Source organism: Gracilinanus agilis, chromosome 3 (genome assembly GCF_016433145.1).
Source record: "Gracilinanus agilis isolate LMUSP501 chromosome 3, AgileGrace, whole genome shotgun sequence".
In the NCBI taxonomy this organism is placed as follows: Eukaryota; Metazoa; Chordata; class Mammalia; order Didelphimorphia; family Didelphidae; genus Gracilinanus; species Gracilinanus agilis.
In genome coordinates this window covers 110,870,431-110,896,102 of record NC_058132.1, presented here as the reverse complement: position 1 = coordinate 110,896,102, position 25,672 = coordinate 110,870,431, and the positions used below count along the sequence as shown (strand labels likewise).

At 37.6% G+C, this 25,672-nt stretch overlaps 2 protein-coding genes across 6 annotated transcripts; one reads left to right on the top strand and one right to left on the bottom strand.

Annotated features, from left to right (window-relative positions):
* Positions 1 to 803: 803 nt before the first annotated feature.
* Positions 804 to 6,206, top strand: CREBZF (CREB/ATF bZIP transcription factor). Of its 4 annotated transcripts, XR_006505790.1 has the most exons (4): positions 804 to 2,020; positions 2,229 to 2,306; positions 3,447 to 3,515; positions 5,296 to 6,206. XR_006505790.1 is itself a non-coding variant. In XM_044668196.1 (2 exons), the coding sequence occupies exons 1-2, from the start codon at positions 891 to 893 to the stop codon at positions 2,242 to 2,244; spliced, it is 1,146 nt and encodes a 381-aa protein (XP_044524131.1). In that variant the 5' UTR covers positions 804 to 890; the 3' UTR covers positions 2,245 to 2,527. The 4 variants fall into 4 exon arrangements, 1 of the variants encoding a protein (XP_044524131.1); XR_006505789.1 differs by lacking the exon at positions 5,296 to 6,206 and having other exon boundaries at positions 3,447 to 3,778; XM_044668196.1 differs by lacking the exons at positions 3,447 to 3,515; positions 5,296 to 6,206 and having other exon boundaries at positions 2,229 to 2,527.
* A 3,027-nt stretch (positions 6,207 to 9,233) lies between these two features.
* Positions 9,234 to 17,799, bottom strand: TMEM126A (transmembrane protein 126A). Of its 2 annotated transcripts, none has more exons than XM_044668197.1 (5): positions 17,702 to 17,799; positions 14,143 to 14,239; positions 11,671 to 11,864; positions 10,503 to 10,617; positions 9,234 to 9,529 (listed from the first exon to the last, which is right to left on the bottom strand). In XM_044668197.1, exons 2-5 carry the CDS (start codon positions 14,229 to 14,231, stop codon positions 9,346 to 9,348), a joined length of 582 nt encoding a protein of 193 aa, XP_044524132.1. In that variant the 5' UTR covers positions 14,232 to 14,239; positions 17,702 to 17,799; the 3' UTR covers positions 9,234 to 9,345. The 2 variants fall into 2 exon arrangements, with proteins under 2 accessions (XP_044524132.1, XP_044524133.1); XM_044668198.1 differs by having other exon boundaries at positions 10,503 to 10,630; positions 11,693 to 11,864.
* Positions 17,800 to 25,672: the final 7,873 nt, after the last annotated feature.

Here is a 25,672-nt window from a genome sequence, read left to right as displayed (position 1 = left end):
TTGCACAGCCAGTTAGTGCCTGGGTAGATTTTGAACTGTTCTTCCTGACTCCGAACTAAAGATAATTCCTTTCCTGACCTTCTTATTTATGAGTCCTCTGCCCCTCCCGAAAAGTCATTTTACAACTTTGTACCCAGTTACTGGCTTATCAATTCCCCCGCCTCCCCCCAATCCTCCGGAGACTGGGAACGCTCCATGAGCACAGGAACTGTTTTTATTGTGTCTTTGTGTCCTCCCAGTCTGGCACTAGGTGGTTACTTAATGTTTATTTGTGTTAAATCAGGGCAGAGCTGACTCTCGAACCCCCTGGAGGGGAGATCTCTACCAGAGAGTGATTTTAAAGGATGGATAAAAGGCGGAGCTTCCATTTATCAAGCGTCATAAAATAATCCGTAGGTTTGAGAAACTAAACAAAGCTCTCCCAGAGAAGAGGAGTCCGATTTCCTCTTAAAGGTTGCAGTACACAAAGGAACGCATGGTCGAGAAACAAAACAAAGCTGCCAGAGGACGCCCTCTTAAAGGATCCAGCACACAAAGGAGTGCTGGGTCACTGCGAGAATTCCCCAATCTTCCTTCTTTCCCTGCTGCCTCTTCCTGAAGTCTCGCGATGTCCAGCAGGGGAGGGGGCGGAGGAGCGAGAGTTCTAGACTTCCGGCTCGCTCTAGTCGGTCGGCTCCCGGGAGGTCCGGTCCAGTCGTCCTCGCGTTCCTGCTGCTGCGGTACCAACTTATCCCCGCCCCCCTCGGTTCCCGGTCTTTCTCCCTGGCGTAGGATCCCCGGGCCGCGGCTCCTGCGGCCCCCACACTGGGGCCCGGGGCCTGCGCGACCTGCGGGGCCTGCACCGTGGGGCCGAGGGCGGCCCCATTCCCGCCTCGGCCCCCAGGGACTCGATGAGGCACAGCCTGACGAAGCTGCTGGCGGCCTCGGGTAGCGGCTCCCCGGCCCGGAGCGGGAGCCCGGCGCCGGCGCCCTCCCCGGCCTCGGGCTGTCTGCGCCCCCCGGGCCTAGCCCGGGTGGCGGCCGGGGAGGAGGGAGGCAGCGGCAGCGGCGGCGGCGGCGGCAGCAGCGAGGAGGAGGAGGAAGAAGGGGACGGGCCTCCGCGGCGGCAGGAGGGCGCCCCGGAGGCCGCGCCTGCTGAGGAGAAGATGGAGGAGGAGGAGGAGCCGCCCGTGGCCGGCGCCCGTCCTGAGGAGCCGGAAGACATGGACTTTCTGTCGGGCCTTGAACTGGCTGATCTGCTGGACCCCAGGCAGCCCGACTGGGACCTGGAGCCGGGCCTCAGTTCGCCGGGGCCGCTATCCTCGGGGGGCGGCTCGGACAGTGGCTGCCTGTGGCGGGGGGACGACGATGACGAGATGGCGGCCGCAGCCGCTGAGATGCAGCGCTTCTCTGATCTGCTACAGAGATTGGTGAACGGCTCCGGCTCTGGCGGGGGCAGCAGCAGCAGCAGCAGCGGCGACGGTGGCGGCAGCAGCGGAGGTTCCGGCGGAGGCGGCGAGAGGAGACGGAGGAAGAACCCGGGAGCTGGAGGCAGCGACGGCGGCAGCGGCGGCGGCAGCCACAGCCCGGCGGCGGCCAAGAGTCCCCGCAAAGCGGCCGCCGCCGCCGCCCGGCTCAACCGGCTGAAGAAGAAGGAGTACGTGATGGGGCTCGAGAGCCGTGTCCGGGGCCTGGCCACCGAGAACCAGGAGCTGCGGGCCGAGAACCGGGAGCTGGGCAAGCGCGTGCAGGCACTGCAGGAGGAGAGCCGCTACCTGCGGGCCGTGCTGGCCAACGAGACCGGGCTGGCGCGGCTCCTGAGCCGGCTGAGCGGCGGGGGACTGCGACTGACCACCTCCCTCTTCAGGGACTCGCCCGCCGGGGACCACGACTATGCCCTCCCCCTGGGCGAGCGGCGGCAACAGGAAGCTTTGGAGGACGAGGACCCTGCGGGAGGTGTATGTCTCCACGTGGACAAGGATAAAGTGTCGGTGGAGTTCTGCTCGGCGTGTGCCAGGAAGGCATCGTCTTCTCTTAAAATGTAGGGTCAAGTAACCTGCTCTTTATCCGTGTTTACCCCTTTCAGCTCCCTTACACCATGTAAAAAACACGTTAGTGGGACATCTTCACTGGACACATTTCAGAGAAGAAAAGTAATAATGAATCATTAAGTGTTTAGCTAAAAGCATGAATGTGACACAGTAACCGACTCTTAATGATAACATGTGACTATTAAATTTCTCTGACAGTTTCTTTTTTAGGTGATTTCCTCCCTGCCAGGCTCCGTTGTAGGGGTTACAGAACAGTCGTACCCGCCTCACAACCTGGTAAGGATCCATCTCTTCCCCTAAAAGCTCATGCACTGCTGGTTAGTCTACTTTAATGGGCAAACATACACAATTGTTTGTATTGGGGGATTTAAAAACAAACAGAAACCACAACAAAAAAAAAACCCTAATTTGGGCCCTGTCCACCCTGGAAACAGACTTGTGCTGGCCACTAGTGTGTTTAAGATGCTTCCTCTTACTGAAACAGCTGTTGATGTGTGTGCCCTTGTTCAAACTTATTTGTACCTAGCTGTTCTGTCCCCAGTGTGGACATGGCCTTCGATGACTTCGTTCCAACTGTGCAGTGAAACCTGCTTATAGCCATACAGTTTGGACACAGTGGAAAGGTGAAGTTGAATGGAAGTTCCAGTTGTACAAGGTGCAAATTGGAATTCCAGCTGGAGTGCAATTTTGCAGGGGTTGGCTATATAATTAAATTCTGTTGTACTTTTCAAACAGCTTTGAGTATTTGGGGCATGCACAAATATTCTGTAGTTCTAATAGAGATGGTAAAATCTCGAATATTCAGGAATGCCTCTTAGTTTCCTATATAAGATATATAAACTTATACAGGCTCATTAGATGAACAGATCTAAATATCAATGTTAGAGAATTGGAAGTAATATGCATACCAGACTCCTTTATTTAGTTAACAGCCATTGAGAAGAGTAATAATGTTTAATAAAAATGTTTCTTTGAGGACCAGCACAGTGATTATTTAGTCACTGAATATGAATTGTTGAATATCTTTATTTTGTTGTATTAAAATTTATAGGTTAAATTTGTCTGTACCATTAGAGATTTTAAAGATGGTTAAATGAATGAAAAAATGTAAAGTGAGGTTTCACAAAGGATGAATTTTAGAACTCCAAATATAACAATTAAGATATTTGTCTCCATTTTAATAGATGAAAAAACTTGGTGTTTCCTAACCATTGATATTAAAAACATTTGACATTTACTAGAGAGGCTTATCCCATTGCTGGGCTGCCCTTGTGTCCTTTGAAAGGTAGTTATACCTTTTAGCATAAGTGGGGCTATAGAACACTTCAATAGAGACTGTTAGAAATTCTTTGTGAAACATCACTGTTTGATAAAGTATACGTGTATTTAGCATCCTTGTTTTTCTTTATGCTAAAGTGGATACAGCTGTTGGGGCAGAAGAGACGGGACCAGCTGCTGGCCACATTTCCTGCTTTATTTTAAAAGGTAGTATAAGAAATGAGGAAAAAGAGGTAATATCAGGGCTTCTGCTGTCTTTTTATTTTAAAATTGTGCATAATTAAAAAGTTAATTCCAGCAGTCCAAAGATGTAGTTAACTTTCATTTAACATGTTTTTGTTTTGTAAATGGAATCCTTTTTTGCACAACTGTAAATGTTTTGTTGCTGGAGATAAGGTATTTGAGACTTAATATTGGTCTCTGGTTTGCAATTATGCATCACAACATATTTTGTAAAATTATCTACTGCACTTGAGCATGAATGGGCAATAGCTACACTTACAACACAAAATGATGAATCTGCTTATACCTAAGAGCAGGATTAAGTCCCCAAAATGCAACTGCATGGATTTTAGTGCCTACTGAATCATACATATATAAACCAAAATTAGTTGGAAAAATTATTTGAAACAGTGACTAACTTGTGATATCTTTATGGAATATGTTAAATGTAGCTTTGAAACAGAAGCCTTGAATTGGAATTTTAACTAACAATACTTGAATATTTTGTATATATTTCTTTGTATATAATTTTGTGCAGTACCAATGACAATAAGAATATGGTGTCATAATAAAACCGGGTTTGTTGATCTTTCAGTTATGGGCTCAAAGAATTTGTTCATCTCTATCCTTACCTAAATAATGGAAAAAAACAGGAATGGAAATCAGGAAAATGTTTGTTAGAGTTGTCTCTGGGTCTTAAACAGTTAAGGGTTCTGAAAACAGTAAGTGTGGTGTTTTTTTTTTCCTAACAATATTATATGTCTTCTTGTTGACATCAATATAATTCTTGAATTATTTTTGATTTGGGGTTGGAGAATGCAGGAGAAACAACGATTAAATCTTTCAGAGTTAGGATGCTGTTTGTTTAGAATCACTACAACCATAAACGTCATTTTACAAATGACAGTATTTGGAAATAGTTTTATAAAACTTTAAACGTGGAAAAAGTTGAAGATACTTTTAAAAGCTGCTTATTTTAGGCTCCTTGTGTTCAATTAACTGTCCCTTACTAGTTTCCATTTCATTCCTTCCTCCTGATTTGAAGACTGTTTTTGTGTCATTTATTACATCAGTTTCATGTTCTTGTTTTCACATGGTAATCACTTGTTTTTAGAACCAGCAAAGGTGTTAGTGAATATGGTCATATTTATATGTAAACACATTTTACTATAAATGTTTGAGCTTCTTAAACTCAGAACAAACTGATTACTTTCAATGTGTAGTAAGTAGAATATCCTAACACATGTCCCCTCTTGTTAATTAAAAAAGTTATGATTGTTAATATAAAGCTGTTGTCTTACTTTTTCTATCAGGTTGTGCTCTGAATGAGTAGTGCTTGGATTAAAAAAAGCATTTTGGAGTACAATAATAAATAGTTACAGTCTGGTTTACTGTGAAATAATTAAAATTTTGGGATAAAGGAACTTTTTCATGATGGTTAGGATTTGCAATTCCTTACATTTTTACAAAATAGAGCGATGCAGTACCTTAGTATAAGTAGATGTTTATCTGTTATAAAAAAAGGAAAAAATTTAATCAGTGCTCAGTTTTCAATATATATCTTTAGCCTGCAAATATTAAATTAATTATATGACTTCTATTGCTTTACATGTACAACTCCATCACCAAATTTTTTTAAAAATCTGTTAAAATCTAGTCAGATGAAATCTCATGTAATCAAACCAACTTGTTAAGATATTTTGAATTAAATAATTTGTGCATTCTATAATCATTGAATTAATCTCTCTTTCTTCTCTTTAAACAGCTTAGCAGTGTCTGCAAAAACGAATCTTTTCCTACAACCTGTAACTGACTGGACTGATGGTAACAAAGTAGTTGTGGGAGCCATGTCGGTCACAAATTTTGGCATCTGCTGAAACATGAATGCCATTTCAAGCCCCCAAATTACTTCTATACTGATTTTACTTTCCTGAAGTGGAGATTTGAAAAGATCTGGAATCCTTGAAAGACTTAATAGAAACAAATGAGACTAATGGATTAATTTTTGGATAAAATATTCTTGTCTTTCAGAGGAGTCATAATTCAGTTCTTTGCAGTACCCTTTAAAATTGGAACTGCCCATTGGACAAGAAAATTATATATTCTTTTATCTAGCACTTTCAGTTTCTTTAGGAAGGAGCACAGACTAGTGAAAAACATTTTGGAAAATAGAATTAAATTAACAGGCCATCAATGGTTGTAAGGTATATATAATTTGTGCTCACTTAACTGTATGTAACATGGCAGTCTGTGAAGCTGATGCATTAACTTGCTGAACTTAGTAAAATAATGCAGAGTTCAGTATTTAGAGGGTAGGCCTTTTATAGATGTTTAATCATTTTGTTTTCGTGTTCTTGGAAGATTGGTAAAATGTGTGATACTATCTTATATAACTGAGAATTACATAGGCAAGAAATGTGGATTGCTTTTTTCTTATTAATGATTAATTTGACAATGTTGGGAATAATTTGAAGTTTCTAATAACTCTTGTAATAGTTTTTATTCACACTTTAATGTCAAACAGTCTATTGTTATATAATGGCTTTAGCATTCTGGATTTTAGAAGTGATGTCCTGATAGTAAATGGTTTTATGGCACCTACATTTTTCCAGTTTAAATGCCATGAGGAAGCCTCATCAAAGTCTGGTTTTCAACAAGTTTTACTTGTTGGACAGCCTTCCCCTCCCCCCATCTTTGGAATTAATGTTAATAAGTATGTTCTAATTTGAAATCAGTCAGCTTCTTTCATACTGGAGAACTATGAGTTACAGTATAAATATGATTGGATTCAGAGGATAGGTTCCTATTCTTTTCCATCAAGTATAAAATTCAATAAATAGAGGTTGAGGGAAGCAGTAAGAACTTTTAAGTTTAAATCTGCACAGCTCATTCCCTTGTTAGTAGCAGTGAGGAATCTTACCAAGAATTAGTAGGATGCCTAGGGAATTCTGAGGAGCATTTCTATCCAGGTATAGTGTTGTTAAAGCAGAACCATCTCTCTGCCATCATTTTATGGATTTGCAAGTCATCTTTTAGGCAAAACATTGACATAATCCCTTGTGACTAGAGAATTCTTTTTGACAGGATACCAGATAAAACACTTGATATTTAGGATAATTACAGTTTATTGGTTTGGGGCTGTGCCCTGACCAATACCTTCTTGACATATATTATAGAATTTTAGAGCTTAGAACCTTAGAGATCTTGGGGACTGACTTAGGTCTGAATCAGTAATAAGATTTTTTAAAAACATTTCTTCCCAGGACCATTCTGAATCTAAAATTTGAGTAGTCTTTAAGATTTGTACTTTTAAGTCCCTTATTTTTGTTTTCATGCCTTAAGGCACACTAATAAATACTTTAAAATAAGCAGAATATCTTTGGAAGGTATTTAAGGACCTTTTGGTACCTTAGGGGTAGCCATCATTATGAACATTAATCACCAATGAACAACAGTATTGTGAAAAAGTGATCTGGTTATTTACTTTTTGGATAAATTGAGCTTGCTATTTATGCATTTTTTTCTTTTTGCTCTGATCTCTTAAATTGCTGCCACCTTTTGGATTTATTTGAGCCAGAATTAAATTTGAGGAAATATAGAACTAATTAAGTGTCATTAACAAACATTTTGTGATTTTTTTTAACCCTTTCTTTCTCTTGGAATTGATACTAAATATCAATTCTAAGGCAGAAGAGTGGTAGGGGTTAAGCAACTGGTGTTGAGTGACCTACCCAAGGTCACACAGCTAGAAGTGTTTGAATTCAGACCTCCCATTTACGGTTTGGTTTTCTATCTGCTGAGCACCTAGCTGTCTCTGTGCTTTATTTCCTGAGATTTTAGTTGACTGTTGATAAATTGAAGGGAAGTCCATTGAAAACATACTCTATCCACTGGGGGTGCATTGAAAAATCTAAGTTGTAAATATTAGTTAAATCATACTTGCGCTCTAAGTTATTAATGTTTTTTCTAATTGCATTATGCAAATTATTGGTAGCCTCAAAGAAATAAGCCAACTTTAACTATTTTTGTAGCTATTGCATCTTTCTCTGGCTTTTAGAATTTGAATAACTTGGGATGTTATGAAGTTTGCATATTATGGTAATTATAGAATATAATACAATTTGATTTTTTTTGTTGAGGCAACAATGGAAATTTTCATACTAACTTGTAATGTATTGTCAGAAACATCAGAGAACAAATATTAAAAAGTAGAACATTGAAGAAAATCTGGGCAAGTAAAAATTCTTAAGCTGTAAATTGAAAAAATAGAATACAGTTTAAAATATTTAAGATTTGAAACCACATTTATTATGTGTGAAACAGAAGGAAAGCAAATACTGAACCCTAATTATATGTTACTGTTGGAATCATGAAAGGGAGATGTAAATACCTGTAAGACATAAATTTGTCATAAAAGTTTTAAAATAATTTGAATAGTTTTCAAGAAAGAATAGTTGTTTGATATAACAGGTAGTTATACCAGTTTAATATGGTTTGTCTATAATGATTTTAGAATTGAAATAGGATTATGCCTGTTTCGACAAAATGTTCTAGCCAAAAAAAAAAAAAAGACTTTAAAGATCTGATTCATGGAGTTTTGATTTGCCATCGTAGTGTAATAAAAAAAAAAGTCAAATTAGCTTTCAGTAATCATAAAAAAAAAAAAAACTCTTTACCTTTTCCTTTTTTAAAAAAGCAAATTATTCTGCATTTTTTCTGACTTGTCAAAAAATGTCCCTTTTCTAGAGTTCTAGTTTCTTTCACTTTTACTTGATGGTTTTTGGAAATCCTGCCTCCTGTATGAATGGGGGAGACTGTAAGCAGGCATGTTGCTAATTCTCTTTCCTCAAAAGTTAGAGTAGAGTTCTATATTATCACCATTGGTATAGGAGAAAACTTGTAAAGTGTTTTTTCCCATTTGAGCCCTTACATCAGCCATGTGAATAGTTTAGCTTTGCCTATTTTGCAGTAGTAATATATATTGAGGGACCAAAAAATTTAATCTCTGACCTTCAGTGGCAGGGTGAGAGTTGTTCAGTCATGTGAATGTAATATTTTTATGTGTGATTCAGCTTTGTTAAGCAGAGTTAGTAGGATGTAGAGTGCTCTGATAATTTATGGAGATTTAGGGGAATGTTATTTGAAAGGTAGAATAGATTTGTTCTCTTGTATTCCAGAGGACAGAAATTCGTAGTAAGCATATTTTGGCTTTATCGAAATTAACTTCATTAGGGGTCTCCAAAAATTTTAGTGGGCTGCCTATCAGTGAGCTTTCCATGATTAAAGCATTCTTTTCAGGTTGTCAGGTTTTTTGTTTGTTTTTGCTTTGTAGGTATATTAAACTAACTGGACTAATTCTTCAGGAAAAATATTAAATACTGTAGAAATAACGAAGTGAATGGAGATGGATTTTGTTAATGTTAGCACTGGCTACAGAGTATTTCCTTGTATTTTGCTTTTCCAGTTTGAAGTATTATGAGAAGCTGTCAAACTTTCTGCCTTTTAAAAAATCTTCATTTCTAATAATTTGGTAGATTTCCTCCCTCAGCTTAATATTATCTATGTCATAGTTATTTTTGAAAGGGACACTAGTCGAGTAACTGAGCCTTTGACACCCTGTAGATAATTTGTTTAGCAAGTGTTTTCCTGACTTACGTGAGGCACTGATGTTCAGGGAATAGATATAAAATCACGGCAAAGTTGTAATGAGTACAATTAAATTTTTTATTGTTGGTTATTAGTATCTTAGTTTTACGTAATGTTATTTTTTTCCTTTAGCTGTATACTTAATTTCATCATTGTGAACATCTTGAAATTAAATGCCAGGTTCAGGTAATTCAAGTGCTTTTATGAGTACTCCATACTGTTTTGAACCAAGGTATGCTGCAAACATAGTCTGCAGCATTATGGGAAAGATCATCTTTCTAAAGATAGGTTGAGAGACTGTGATCCAGTAGGTCCAAATATTTCCTTTCTGTGGTAGTGGAGCTGAGTTGTACCTAAAAAGAAAACAGGACTGAATCAAATATTTACAAAAATCTGGAAAAATGTGTTAGTTTTTGTTGGATATGACAATCTACAAAGTAGAAAATTAGGTATTTTGTCATATATGTTTCTGGATAAAGATGAGGAAAGGTAGCTTATGTTCTGAAATGATTTGTCCACAGGATTATTCATAAGATGATTCTCCCCACCTCTGCTAGTAAATAAAGTGGTTAACTGTTGAGAAAGTGCCTCCTTTTCCAGAATGGGTTAGGGGAAAAGTACTAGAATTGAATCACCTACACTAAAGTCTTAATATGAAATTTCAGGTGGGTCCTGCATAGAGGTGACTCTTGGTTCTTGAAAGTATGCCTTCAGTGCATAAACTCCCAAGTTTTGTCAAAACCTTTCAAGTATGAGTATGACTAGTGGCATATTGGAGAAGTGTGAGTCATAGTAATTAGAGAGGACTAAGGTCCACAAATTGGGGAAAGTAGTATCAACACTGACAAAATTCTATTGTTCCTTTAAATTACTGATACATAAGGATAGACTTAAATTTAAGTTTCTTTAATGGAAAGGTTTCATTTTAAGAGTAGTTAACATTGTAAGAGATGCTTAGTTTTTAAGAAAATTTGACCTCTAGAATAGTATCTGGTCAACTAAATGATTCCAAAGTTAATCTAGTAGCTGTGCCCAACAAGAATTAGATGAATAGTTTTTACAGGGTGACTATTACTAAGGGGGAAAAAAGGTATAGCTAAACGAAAAGGCTGGCATGGAGAAGTAAACTTATTTGCCTAAGGTTATTTTATCTCAAGTAGCAAAGCCAAATATTTTACTGTTTTTTTTAATTAGAATTTAAATTTGAAAATGAATTTGTTATTCATTTACTTTGTAAAAGAATGTTAATAAACTCAACTTAAAGTTTTCTAGTTTGATAGGGGAGCTACCAGTGAACAGTTAGTAGAAGGAATACAGCAAACATACCTGGCTGCCAGAGCACCATTTATTGGTATGGCCAAAACAACAGGGTACAGACCTCCGATTATCATACCAATCATTCCACCTCTTAAGAAAGTACAGAGTTCACAGCTTAGATTACCTAGAAAATAAAACTATTTGTTTTCTGGAATGAGGAATTCAAGACACATACATGATAGACATGCCAAGATGTCAGTCAGTTTCCAGGTGCAAGGTACTGTGGTCAATGCCACTTTCCACACAACTATCAATTGTATTTCACAATTACAATAAGTTTTATTTAAACCATTAAATTATGCAACTGAAATTTTTCAATGTTTTCATCAAATGTAAAAATGATACAGTTCATTCCATTAGTGAAGTTTTCAGTCAGAAAGGACAAGAAATAGTCCAGATAGTGTCTTCCTCTTGACCCTTTTGCTGATGTGTGATACTGATCATTTGATTCTATGATCTCAGTTAATAGTTTCAAATTCTCAATTTGAATGACTTAAGTTTCTAATGTCATAAAGCTCAAGATTTCATCTAATCCAAGGGAATGAAATAGCTAATTTCAAGTTAAATAAAAGTTGCAAAATCCCATCCCTGTAATGCCAAATTAGTTTTCTTCACTCTGCTAGTTTCCCATTTCCTATGATTAACTTCCTTGATTAGCATAACTTCAAACCTTTAGTATACTAGTAGTCTTAAAAACTGTTTTTTTCCTTTTTGCAAGTAGTTTTTTTACCTAGAAAATCCAAGGGTTGGGATAGTGATGTCTGTGAAAACACTTTACCATTCAACTTATGAGAGCACACTGGTCATATTTCATAACTGCCATCTGTATGCTCAACACATTTCCAAGTATCCCTGAGATGGTCCTTTTCCTTACGTGTGTGGGGTGTGTGTGTGTTTTAGCCCAAAATATTAAGATATGATTAAGAGAATAAGGCATATACCTTAAATCAACTAAAAAATCTTGGTTGGTACCCACCAATACAAGAGAGAATGTTAAAGTGACGAGACTGTAGCCTTTCGCTATGAAGCTTTAAGTTGCAACCAAGTTGTTTTCTGTGCATGGAATCAGGGAACAATTTCAATGAACTAAAGCCTAACTTATAATCTTGATTATATATAATTGCAGCAAATTAAAAAATTCACACAAAATCCTTGGAAATATTAAAATGTAATTTACCTGAACTCAAAGGTAAACTTACAGCACTCTGGTAAGTTATGTGGGTTGACAAAAATGGGAGAACAGCCATTGGTAAAGCTGATGCTATTCGAGCATGCGTCACATTTAAAGTGCGTCTAAAAAAACTATTTGCTATTAGGCCACACAAAGCAGCATTTAGTCCAACATAAGCTGATCCAGTCATGAGTAAATTCCTAAGAAAGAAGAGAGATAATTGTCAGAACTTTTCTAAATACTTACATGTTATCAACAGCTTTTATGTTTTGTAGAATTTAAACCTTTTGGAGAATGTCTAGAAAATCAGAGCCTGTGCAACTTCTATTTGTACTTTCCCTCCATTTTTTGGTTTGTAAGCCAAGTTTATAATTCTTTAATGAAGCTAGATTTGAAAGTATAGAGCAGAGACAAGGATATTGTGGGCTGGCAAGCAAATATATTAATACAGTTTCTGTATCAAAGAGGACAATTGGACTTTGGAGTCAAAGGTTATTAAAAGGTTTCTACTATATGTCACATATAATACCCTCAAATAGAAAGATTTTACTTAGAGGATTCATTTCATAAATCAGAATTGTTTAATAGGTCTCCGGTTAAAAACTAGGGTTGGCCTCTAAAATAAAATGTCTGTATAAAACATACTTTTTCTGTCAAACTGAGAATGAACATAATATCAGCACTGGGAAATTTAGAAAACTTTTGGTTAAATTTCCCTCTCAATTTTCCCTAACCCTCTATAGTCCCTATGTTGTGGGGAGAGGATGATGATTTCTCCAAGATGACAAAAAAATTAATAGCGAAATCTCTTGCTTCTTTGCCTAGTGCTGCTGTGCCAGGTTGCCTATCATTTGGTTTACATAACTAAACTTTTCTAGCTTTGATTTCAGTGCCAACTCTGGTAGGCTCAAGGTAGGTTCTTATTATAAAGTCTACCCACCTCTACCCTCCTTAGTGTTGACATCAACTTTTGCCATTCAGCCAAAGGAGAATAAAGAATTCAAGTGCTGCCCCATTCTTTGCCACCTGGAAGTCATACGCCATAAGAATGAGCAATAAGTATTTGGAATTTTACTATATTGCAGGGTTACCCATGCTATTATAGAATCTAGAGTGGATCTTCCCACTCATTCAATCTCTACCATTTTTACTATGGAGTTAATTTTTCATGGAAGATAATGGTCCAAGCTGTCCTCCAGGAATTCTTGTTCAAAGGTTGAATGTGTTCTTTCTCCTTTAATGGCGTTTGTATCTTTTATCTATGTTGCCTTTTCCTGCCTCTCTTTCTCAATAGATTATTAAGCATAAAGGATATGGAAGAGGATTGAGCTGAGAAAACATTAAAAATTACTTGTAAACCTTTCTATGATATTTACATTTCCTTAAGGATTAAAAGAAGTGGTTTTACTGGGTTTTTGTAGTCTTGTCACTGAGTGAAGAGTGCAAGCTATCTAGACCACCTAACCATAGGCAATTCTTGTCCCTACCTTTATCTCAATTTACTCTCTGCCCACACACTACATTCATCCTAATGCTTTGTGGATACCAGTGCAATGTACAGGTTGTCCATGTATTATCCTTCACTCTTCCTATGAGACCAGTCTACTACTTTTTTCAAGTCCTTGATGATCATCAATGTTGCTTAAATAAGATGAAGATTCAACTAGTTAAGATTACTTCTTCATACCTATAAAACTTATGATAGATAGCATTTGTATTGATATATATGAACATGAAATTACCAGTAACGAAAAACATTAAATTCCTTGGATGATGCAGCTTTCCAAAAGCTCTTTCTCTTGTTTCATCATTAAATAACTTCACAAGATTATGACAGGTTTAAGCCCACTGCCAATTAAGAATTTTTAAAGTATCAGTTATATTTGGGATGTGATAGGGCAGAATTTTAAGCAGTAAAAGAGCCCTGATTCATCATGATACTAATGTCCACTAATTTTATGTAATCAGTTGAAACTTATATGTTTGTGCTCAAGATTTACTACCTCTAAGATTTTAATGAAAACTGGAATTTAAGAATATGAACGATTATTCAGAAAATTCTGCACTAGCATTTAGAAAACAATGCCATAAGGAATCATGGTTTACAAAAGTATATAGCACTACTTCATTATATTAAAGTTAAATTCATTTAACTATCTGAGGTGTTCTACTGTGTAAGGGACTGAGTACAAAGAAAAAGGCCCCACCTATGAAGCAGTTTACTACAGAAAAAAAATAACTCATATAAGGATGTTGGTAAATAATCTGGCCAACAAATTCAATCAGTCCTAAATACTGCTTCAGGTTAAATCAAACTACCATATTCCCTTTTTCAAAAATTTACTCGATGGATATCCTGCTAAGGTAAGTAGGACATTGATAGGTTGCCTATCCTCAAAATGGAACTTATGAAAATGAAGATCCATCTGATTATAATATGTACATCTAAAGTGTGTACATCAAATGAGGTTATCTTACTGATCCCCTTGTGGAAGTTGTTTCACTCTTCTGGCTATGATTTCATTGATACTTAATCTTCTGTCTGCATTTTCTTGATTATGTTCCATCTTGAGGCCTTAAAATTTAGAAGTCACAAGATTAGTTTTCAGTAATTTCTAACATAGGACCCAAGTAAAACGAACATGCTTATAACTAAATGTCTGAAAATTTGCTCACAATTATAGTAATCATAGAATGAATGTCTTAGGGCCTACACCCACATCTACATAAATATATCTGACATTTACAGGTGATATCAAAACATGAAATTAACAAAATTTGACAAGTATTTGTTTTAAAATGACTCCGATATTAATGACAAAAAAGGGGACAGTTTAATTATGGAATCTTAGCCAGCCATAACCAATCCCCAAAGAGGGCTACTACTATGCTCCCGAGTAATCAGTGTCCACATAACTTCACAATCTGAGGGGCAAGATCTCCAGTTGCACAGCATAGTTGTCTACTTGTACTTCTAACTTTTAGGAACCATTTTCTTGTAAAAAGCTAACATCAGCCTCTATGACTTAACACCTATTGTTTCTTTTACCACTCAGGGCTAAATATCACTTGAATTTGAATTCAGGTGTTCCAGACTCCCAACCTAAAAATACACTCTGCCACCTAATCGCTTCTTTGCCACAAACTGACAGCTGGGAATGTTCTGACTCCTAAATCCATTGATCTTTTCAAAATAGTAATACCTCAGTAGTGATTAGTCAAGAGCTAATAGACTATGAAGAAATAAATGATTCCTATGTAGGAGACTGGGCTAAGCATTGGGATCACAAACAGAAAAGCAAAACAACCTCTGTTGTAAAGGAATGCAAGATTGTAATGGGACACCCACATAAACATTCACACTATGTCTTTGCTCAGATCACTATTCTATTACCCTGTAAATCTAAAGGTAGTTAGGTGACAGGGAATAGAGTGCAGAACCTAAAATCAGAAAGCCTTTTTCCCCTCTGTAAAGCAAGGTTTAATAATAGCATCGATCACAAAAGTGGTTAGGGATAAAATGAAAAATTTTAAAACACTGTAAAAATGTAAATGTGAGCTATGATTGCTTTTTAATAATTGATATTATGATCAATGATTTACAAAATGGTGAGGTTAAGTTTTCAACAATGAAGTAGGAAAAGGGCCTTGTTGTCCCTTTGTTAGTTTCACTCACCATAGCTTTACTCCCCATTTTTAAGAATTACAAGGCAGGTAGTAATTGTCTCAGAACACTGTCCTCATTCTAAGTGAAGGAATCTGCAATCCATGACCTTATTCCCAAATCCAATGACTCCTACTTAATTGTCATCCTTCCAGCCCTTTCTCTTCTGACACTAATGGCTACCTTCTTTATACTCTGTTGTCTCTTCACACACTAGCAATCCCACATATCTATTCAGTTGTGAATTCTACCTCCATAACATCACTTGCATCTGACTATATTTAAGTGACAACTGGCCTAGTTCAGGTCTTCATTTCCTTTCATCTGGTCTAATGCAATTCCCTCCTAATCAGTCTCTCCATTTACACTACAGAGTTGCCCAAGTAAAATTCCTTGGATGGGTCTTTGTTACAAAACCCTTTTAGGAGGTCAGTAAAGACCAAATCTATTTTCAAAAAGAGATATTTTAATTTCTAAAATGGCAAATGTTTGATAAATATAACCCACAAAAACTGGAGAATCCTCAATTTTCCTGAGGCAAAACTGAAATTTTGGAGGAAAATTATCAATAAAAATAAAATACCCAAATGAAAAAATAAAAGTCAAGCAGCCCAATTTTCCTATGCTTCACTTCCATATGCTTCTCAATTTCTCAGGTCACTATCCCTGCTGTGACTTCATTGTCTTTCACAACCAATCTCAACCTAATAATTAGCCATTTCATTTCTATACTGTATTCTCTAAGTTCTCTTTGCTGCCTTGTCTTCTTGAAGCTCTTTTGTCAAACAGTCGTGAATTACTCCCATCCTCTATTATAATCACAAGCTGGTGAACAAAGGTGTAAGAAGTGTGCAGACTGAGTACATTAGATTCTTGCTATTTGACTTCAAGGAGGCCATAAGAAATTCTTTTTAATTCGTCTGATTTCCTATCTCACACCAAATTGAAATTAATCCAACTTTATTCACTCAACTCTTGCTTAAAAGCTTTGTCAGGCTGAGGAAAATCAAAAAGAAATTATCAGAATTTTAAGATAAAAGAGAATCTGAAAAAAGGGAGTCACATCTAATAGCCTCAAATTTTCAGGAAAGTAATAAGACTTAGCTTGGAGAGAGTGTCTGAGGCTCACAACATCAGAACTATCCTAAACCTATCATTCTCCCTAACCTCACATATCCTATTAGTTGCTAATCTTGCTGTTTGTATCTTTACATACCTCACATAACACACACACACACACACACTCCTTTCTAGTCACACAGCTATCATCTTTTTTTCAGGCCCTCATCATTGCTTATCCATATAACTGCCAATAGCTTAAATTGGTTTCCCATCCCTCTGGTCCAACCTACATGCAGGTGTTCAAGGTAATTTCCTTAATTATAAATTTGACCATGTGACTCCCTTACCAAACCAAAGGCTTCCTATTGTCGCTAGAATGATATAAAGAATAAATCTATATATAAATCTATAATAAAACCCCACTGCTTAGCTTTTAAAGCCCTATACAGAAGCCAAAACACCTCTTGAGTAACATCTCCATGCCTTTGCATTGGCCATGCCCCAAGCCTCAAAGTCTCTTCCTCCTTACCTGTCCACCTCATTGAGTCTTTCCACCAAATGCTAGTGACTTCCTTCCCAAACTATCGTGTGTGTGTGTGTGCATACACATACCTACATATATGTGAATATGTATTTATTTATGTATTTATATGTACTTGTGTCTTGTCTCCCCTTAGAAGACAGAAACAAAAGCCAGCATTTATACAGCACTTCACATGTTATTTCACTTGATGCAAGCTCACAAAAATTTGGGGTTGTTTCCTTCCTTGTACCTGCATCCTCTACCCAGCACAGTGTCTGGCACATAGCAAGGACTTAATATCTGTTGACCGACTGTTTATCGTGAGTCATCTCTTGTTGAATTTGTGACGAGCTTAAGTGGACATATATCTACCAAGTAGGCTGTAACCTATTCTCACTATTTATGAGGAAGCATATATACCTGGGTCAAAGATTGGGAAATACAAAGATAAATCTAGCAAGAAGATAAAACAAACGCGAACACCAAAGGCCTCACCAGGATTGCCTGGGGCGGGACTAGACACCCGAACAGAACTTTGAAGAAAATATTTCACGTTTGGGTATGGGGTTGGGGGCAGGCAGGTGTCGATGGTAGATTATGAATAAAGCTCTGGGGAAGCCATGCCTCCGATTCGGGGAGAAAGGAAAGGATAACCAGCCCTAAGAAGAGCTGGAGCCGATTGAAACTAGGTTCTCAGCCTGTAGCGTTTTCTCGGACCCAGCCCACGCGCAGATAGAGGCTGGGGTCGGGCAACGGCTCCTTCTCCCTAGCCCCGGGTGTGTGGATACCTGGTAGGGCTCCGAGCCCACAGCACAGAAATCGCAAACGAAGCCTCCACAGCAGAGATCACAGCAACGTGGGCGGACCTCCACTGGGAGCCGCCATATTTGCCCTTCACGTGACCTCCGCAAGCCGAGGGGCGCCTGCGCTCTGCGCTGGCGCTGATTGGTGCAGCAGTGGGAAAGACAATGCACATTCTCTGGTCTGGGCATAGGGCTCGCTGGGAGATTCTGTGCTTTTCGTTCCTCAGTGTTACAGATCTGTAAAATGAACACAACAAAGGAAGCTTGGTGGTGTAGTGAATAGGATGCTGGTCCTGGATTCTTCCAGACGAGTTCAGATTCAGCTTCAGCTAATTACTAGCACTGTGACCCTGGATAAGTTATTTTGCCGTCTATTTCAGTTTTCTTGATTATGAAATGGGGTTAATAATTACACCTACCTCTCAGGGTTGTTTTAATGATCGGACGAAACAATGTTTGTAAAAGGTGATCTTGTGTTATATACATGTGAATTCGTTAATACTATTAGTCTGGCAAGTCCAAGTGGAAGTGTTGTTAGCCCAGAAAGTCTGTGTAGACAAATAGAATCATTTCCCAATCTTACATTCCTCCCCGCCCCCGCCCCCCAAAAGATTAAAGCTGCCAGATATTATTTTTAAATAATTAACATTTCTACTTTGCCTTAAGGCTACCAAGCACTTTTCTCTGGAACTACTGGGGACTAGTGCATGCTGAAAGCTTAAATACCTTTTCCCGCTGGTTAGTGTTAGTGTCTACCCCCTCGGCCAGGGTTCTTTTCAGCACATCACCAGTATACCAGACTATTTCAAGAAGAGGAAAAAAACAGAGAAAATGTCTTTTATGCATACGGCATGTGAGGCATCCAAGAAACGATCAAGTAAGTCAATGAGAAGTATCCTTCCCATTTTTTTCAATTGGGGAAATTAAGGGTCATAAATAAAGGTTGGGCAATTCGCCCAAAGTCACATAGCTAGTTCAAATCCAAAATCTCACTTCAATACAGTCGTTCTGTCTGTTCTACAAGTTTTCAGGATAGTAGGAATGAACAGAAAGCAGCCAGGGATTGTTACTATGAGGGGCGGACTCAAGAGATAACTAATTTTGAACATACTAGAATTTGAAGCTAGATCTTTGTAATTTTGTCACTGAAATTTAAGAGAGATGTTTAGGATAAAAGTGGACATTTAGGTATCATCAATGGAAATTATATGCTACAGAATAATTGAAGCAATAGGAGTGGATATGATTTTTGAGTATTTTTTCTATGAAATTTGCTCAATATTTTTAAATTCTAGTATCATCTGTTTGGGGATATTTACTTGTTCACTGCGATTTAGGGAAGTGCCATAAAATTAACTTGTGGATTGGTCCAATTATGGTGACAATAGAATTGTTTTTAAAAGATGGAAAATTATGTTTCTATGTCTAATTCCTATTACATTCTGATAGTGTCCAGAGAACAGCAAAAAAATAAAAAAATAAAAAAAAAACATCTTTACTTTCCATTTTTGACATAGGATGAAGGCTATTTCATAAATTTGTCAGTTTTCTTCTCCTCCTCCTGCATCATCATTAGTAGGAGCTTCATAAATGTCTATTGATGATGACTATACCTCATATGAACTATCATCATTTTTTCCTAATGCTTGCAGTTTTCACAGAACCTTCACCCTCCAAAGATGACAAATACCCTTTTACCGATTTTCTGTGTTCTGCTGCTTTCTTCATTGTCTGCCAGAAGATTCCTCCTATATAAAGGCACACAATACTATGCATTTTCTTTTTTCTTAAAATTGTATTTATTCAATTACATGTAGAAACCATTTTTGACAATTGTTTTCAGACATTTTAAGATTCAGATTCTCTCCTTCCTGTCCCTGAGGTGGTAAATAGTCTGATATGGGTTATACCAGTGCTTTCATGCAATACATATTTCCATATTCCTCATGCTGTGAAAGAAGAGACAAATCACACATACAATAAAATTTAAAAAAAAAACAAACAACTAATGAAAGAAATAAAGGGGAAAATGGCATGCTTTGATTTACAATCAGACTCCAAAAGTTCCTTCTTTGAACGTGGATAGGAATTTTCATCATTATCTTTTGTGGTGATCTTAAAACTTGCTTTGCTGCTAATGGTTTAGTCCTTCAAATTGATCATCATACAATATTTCTGTTACTGTATATACCGTTCTCCTGGTTTTGCTCACTTCACTTTGCATCAGTTCATATAAATCTTTCCAGGTTTTTCTTGAACTCATCCTGTTTGTCATTTCTTATGGCTCAATACTATTCCATTACAACCATATACCACAACTTGTTCATCCATTCCCCAAGTGATGGACAAGCTTTCATTTCCAGTTCTTCAACACTACAAAAAGAATTGCTAAAAATATTTTGGCACTGGTAGGTCTTTTTCTGTTATCTCTGATCTCTTTGGGATCGAGACCTACACCACAATAGACCCACTACTTTTCTTACTCACATATTAAAAATGAGAATATATTATGTTTCAAAGACAGGCAGGGATGATGTGCTTCTGGGTCTGGAGTCAGAGGACCATGGCTGAAATTACAGCACAATTTTTAATTTGTAGCCCTGGGCAAGTTACTTTTTCACCTTTCCAGGTTCCAGTCTCATCTGTAAGATGAGAGGACAGCACAAGCTAAACTCTACAATCCTATTCAATTCTAAATCTATGATTCAATGACCTTAATTGGATGAAATGGACAGTGCAAAAAGACAAAAGACAGAATCATGGAGATGATGTTTTTATTTAGGTCAAGGTTGCTTAACCTGGAATCCTTGAATGAATGCTTGTTTCTTTGAAGATTTGTGTCTTTTTTTACATCTCTCCTTCTTCCCTTTCCAGAGAGCCACCCTCATGTAACAAATAATATTTTTAAAGTTAAAAAAAAAAAGCAAGAGGAAAACAATCAGGATATTTGATAGCTTTGTCAAGTTTGAAAATGTGTGCAATGTACAGTCTTTCAGTCCACACTTGTGGACTTTCCACTTCTATAAGCAGGACAGGAGTGACTTCCCCTATCTCTTTTTTCAAGCCACAATTGTTCTTTCTAATCTTACAATATTCACTTTTGATTTTTTTTTTGCCTGTGGTCTTTTCTGTTTACATTGTTATAGTTAATTGTGCACATTGTTTTCTTGGCTCTGCATACTTCACTCAGAATTTCTTCATGTAGATCTTTCCATGATTCTCTGTCTTATTCACATTCATGATTTTTTTATACCACAATAACATTCCATCACATTCATGTGTCACAATATTTGTTTTTAAATATTTTGATAAATGTATTTCAACATGATATATTTCCTTTGTCATCCTACGTCTTATTTTATGTTATCAGAAATAGCATTATAAGAAATGGTCCATAGATTTCACTGGATGATCTATCAAAGGGGGTTGATGGCACACAAAAAGGTTAAGAACACTTGATTTATAGGGTTGGGAGAGGAAGAGAAGTCAACGAAGTTGCTATAGTCAAAGAATTATGCTTTGCAAGTCATGTCAACAAATATTCATTAAGTGCTTCCTATGTGCCAGGAACTGCTAAGTGCTTCTGAGGAATGAAAAGAAAAGCAAAAACAGTTCCTGCTTTCAAGGTCACAATATAAGTGTGTATGGGGGTGGGGAGGGCATAATTTCTAAACAATTATGTACAATGAAGACATTTGCACAATCTCCTTGAGGTGATCTCAAAGGGAAGGCATTAAAGGATACGAAGGAAAACTTCTTACAGAGAAGTTTGAGCTGAAACTTGAAGAAAGCTGGGGAACTTAGAAGGGAGGAATGAAGAGGGAGAACATTCTAGGTAGGGGAGTCAGAAAGGGGAAAATGCTCAAAGTAAGGAGATGGAATGTTTCATGCACGAAATAACAAGCAATCAGTATCATTAGATCAGACAGCATGTGTGGAGAAGAGTAAAATGTAAGAAGATTGTAAAGTTAGGAAAGGCTTTAGAAACCAAATAGAGGATTTTACATTTGATCCTGGAGCCAATGGGGAACCACTGGAGCATACTGAATAAGGGACATGACACTTCAGATATGCATGTTAGGCAGATAACTTTTGACAGCTGAGTGGAGGCTTGACTGCAGTGGAAACTTGAGGCAGGCAGACTAACCAGAAGGCTATTGCAATAATCCAGGTCTGCACCAGGTTGGCGGTAGGGTCAGAATAGAGAAGAGATGAGAAATGTGAAGGTAAAGTAGTCAGGATTTGGCAACAAATTGGACATAGGAAATAAGAAAGAGTGAGTAGTTGAAGGGTGATACCTAGGATCTGAGTATGGACGGTTAGCACCCTTCACAGCAATAGGAAAGCATAGATGAAAGGAAGGTTTTGGGAAAAGATAATCGGTTCTGTTTTGAACATGTGTTTAAGATAATTATAGGACATGTAGGTCAAGGTGCCCAAAAGACAGTTGAAGATGTGAGACTAGAGGTCAAGAGAGAGGTTAGGGTTGGTTAAATGGATCTGAGAATTATCTAAACAGAGATTATAAATACATGGGAGCTTATGAGATCCCTGAGTGAAATAGAATAGAGGGAGAAAAGAAAAGGACCCAGGACAAAGCCTGGGGGAATAACAGTTAGTGGTCAAGTCTTGGATGAAGTTCCCATGAAGGAGACTGAGGTATGGTAAAACGGGTAGATGGAGAACCAGGATAGGGTGGTGCTATAAAAACTTTGAGAGGAGTATCAAGAAGAGGGTGTATAGAAAGGTCAAGAAAGATGAAGATTGAGAAACAATCAGTAGATCTGGTGATTAACAGATTCATTGCAAAGACAAGTTTCAGTTGAATAATGAAGTTAGAAGAAGAAAGTGAAAGGAAGAGGCACATATTGTAGATAGCTACAGAAGAGAGAAGAGATATAAGGCCATAGCTTGCTGGCATAGATGGATCAAATCAGGGTTTTTTTTTTTTTTTTTACAATAGAGAAGATATAGGCATGTTTATGAGTATCAGGGAAGTAGTCAATAGATAGGGAGAGTATGAAGATTAATGAAAGCCAGTATTAAATGGGGTAAACTGCTAAAGATGGGATGGAATGGGATCGTTTTTTCATGTAGAGGGGTTTGCCAAGGCAAAGAGAAGGGCCACCAATTCATGTAAGACAGAGTGAAGAAGGAGATGGTATGGGAAGGTATCTGAGTGATGTGAGAAGAAAAGGAAACTCTCAGTGAATGGCCAGTAGAACATCAATGACAGTGAACACTTAGGTTTTTTGAGTTGAGGTAGAAGAACTATGATAGCATATTGTTAAAGAAGTCCAGAAACAGAGTTTCCAGAAGGACATGTACTCTATTACTATGGAAAAAAAGGCAAGCTTTGGCATTTGATTCATGTTCCAAGTTCTTCCATGAAGGTCATTCTTTGTTATCTGCATTTGTTGACTTAAAGAAGTACATGACAGCTGATATAAGTTCATTTGAAGGGACTTGAGAGTCCCAAAGTAGGAGAAACACAGAGATTTTCATGTAGAGGGTTTGCCAAGGCAAAGAGAAGGGAAACATGGAGAAACTCTTGAGACAGCAATGGCTGGCTGATGGCTTCTGATGTAAATATAATTGTGGAAAGGAAACGTTCTTTGATCAGAAAGAAGTTGGCAGTGCAGAGAAGATCTAGGACAGCACTGGCTTGGATATGGGCATCATTATTCAAAGAGCTGTCCGAAATCAGAAGATGCTTTCACTCTTTAGTTGCATGCTGCCAAAATAATTATGTGCTGTTTTCTTCATGGTAACCATTGCTTTTTGGGGAATATTTTCATAAAGACTGATAATTTTCCTTATGTATCTTTAAACATCTGATACACTTATCTCCCGTTCAAATACCAAATAATTCTCGTCACCTTCCACCAAGCATATGTTTTATTAGAACCTACTTAGGAAAATATGATAATAAAAAGATGGGAGGAAAATGTTTAACTATACTTACCCACACACATACACACACAGAGAGACCTCATTTTGTCCCAATATCTTAAACCATACCAAATACCTCCTGGTTTTACATATTAATCAAATAATTAATTACATCTCAAAATTTTGGGGGGAGGGAGCAGGGATCATGTAGTAGGGGAACAGTTCAATCCTAGGAAGTCCATCTAACATTTTTCAGATAGGATTAACAAGTAGATCATGATGATGCCATATACATAGTAGGAAATATTTGAGTTAAACTATCTCTTGATATTTCTATGGACAAGTTGCAAGAAACAGAGGCTGTATGATAATATAGTTAGATATAGTTGAACAACTATATCTGGTTTTTACAAAAAACTCTTACATTTCATCTTAGAATTTACACTAAGTATTGGTTCCAAGGCAGAAGAGCAGTAATGGCTAGTCAATTGCGGTTAAGTGACTTGCCCAGGGTCACAAAGCTAGGATATGTTTGAAGTCGCATTTGAACCCAGGGCCTCCTGTCTCCAGGTCTAGTTTTCTATCCACTGAGCCACCTACATATTTCTGTATCCAGTTTTGAATCATGAATCAGTGCCAAACTGGAAGGAAGTCTCTGGTATTAACAGGATTTTTGCCTACCAACATTTTTATCAGCATCTTGGATGAAAATATAAATAGCATTTATCAAAATGACAATTGACAAAAAGCTAAAAATAATCTGTAATATGCCAGAAGACAGAACTTAGAATCAAAAAGATTTTGACAGGATGTAAAGGAAGAGAGCCTGAATGTCACCTTGATACTGTGGTAGATGTGTGATCTCATTAATGTGTACTTGCTTAACTTGTCCATCTCATCCATCCTTTCTCACCTTGTGCAATTCTTGCCATAAATTCCTCAGAATGTGCCAGGGATCTTCCTCCTAGAGATCTATGCAGATCATGGTTTGCCCAGGTGACTCTTGATTCTTTCTACATGATGAATCCTTCGTTTTTGATCAGAGATATCCTGGATGATTTCTTTTATTCTAATCTTTCAAGTCATTGTTGGTAACATGCTGCAGCCCGCTTTTATCTACCACCCAAACTTCTACTGTCCTTTTGGTTACCTGCAGTTTCGATTCTTTCTGATTCTTTTGATCAAGGTCTTGAATGATTTGTAGCCATGTAGCTAGGTAGTGCTGGGTCTGGAGACAGGAAGACTCATCTTTATGAATTAAAATATGACCTCAGACACTTATTAGTTGTATAACCCTGGGAAAGTAACGTAATCTTATTTGCCTCAATTTTCCTTATTTATAAAATAAGCTGGAAAAGAAAATGGCAAACTACTCTAGTATCTTTGCCAAGAAAATCCCAAATGGGGTCACGAAGAGTCAGACAAGACTGAAATGACTGAAAAACAACAACAAAAAAAGCCTTGTAACATCATTATGATAAAATCAGTGTTAAAAATTGTGTCACTTCCAGGAGTGAGTAGCTTGGAATCATTGGCAGTAATGCACAATACTTTTAATATAATTTTGTCCAAACTCTTCAATTCTGGGCCCAGCTCATTGTCTATTTTCACCTGCCAGTACACCCTCATATGCTTGCTTAATAAATGCTTGTTGACTAAATGACCTATTGCTATTATATTTCATCACTTTAATTTCAGCGTAGAGAAGGCTGATGTTCCTGTTTATAGATTGCATTGTATTGACTGCATTGAATCACAGAATATTACGGGGTCTTTAATATCCTGTGCCAAACAGGATATTAAAGCAACTTTTAAAGGATATTTAAAGCAAATGACAATTGCTTTAAAGATATGGCATATATTCTTGGTCCAGTCCCCTAGCAGTCTTAAATTTGATAGTGGAAGGAAACAAAACATTCATAGGTCATTTAACAGTGAATAATCTAATCAACAAGTATTTTGGTTCAGGTGCTGTGACTGCCTTGCAGTGGGGAAACCATAAAAATGAAGTAGTCCTCAGATGATACATAAATTCCAAGTCCCACATTTAGGTTGAGAGGCAAA

What these genes read in the sequence shown, in the direction of transcription:
- CREBZF (XM_044668196.1), top strand. Translation starts at nt 891, where the DNA reads ATGAGGCACAGCCTGACGAAGCTGCTGGCGGCCTCGGGTAGCGGCTCC.
- TMEM126A (XM_044668197.1), bottom strand. Translation starts at nt 14,231, where the DNA reads ATGGAACATAATCAAGAAAATGCAGACAGAAGATTAAGTATCAATGAA. An exon ending in AAGTTTACCTTTGAGTTCAG is followed by an intron (nt 10,618 to 11,670) that starts GTAAATTACATT and finishes TTTATTTTCTAG; the next exon opens with GTAATCTAAGCTGTGAACTC. An exon ending in AATGGTGCTCTGGCAGCCAG is followed by an intron (nt 9,530 to 10,502) that starts GTATGTTTGCTG and finishes TTTTCTTTTTAG; the next exon opens with GTACAACTCAGCTCCACTAC.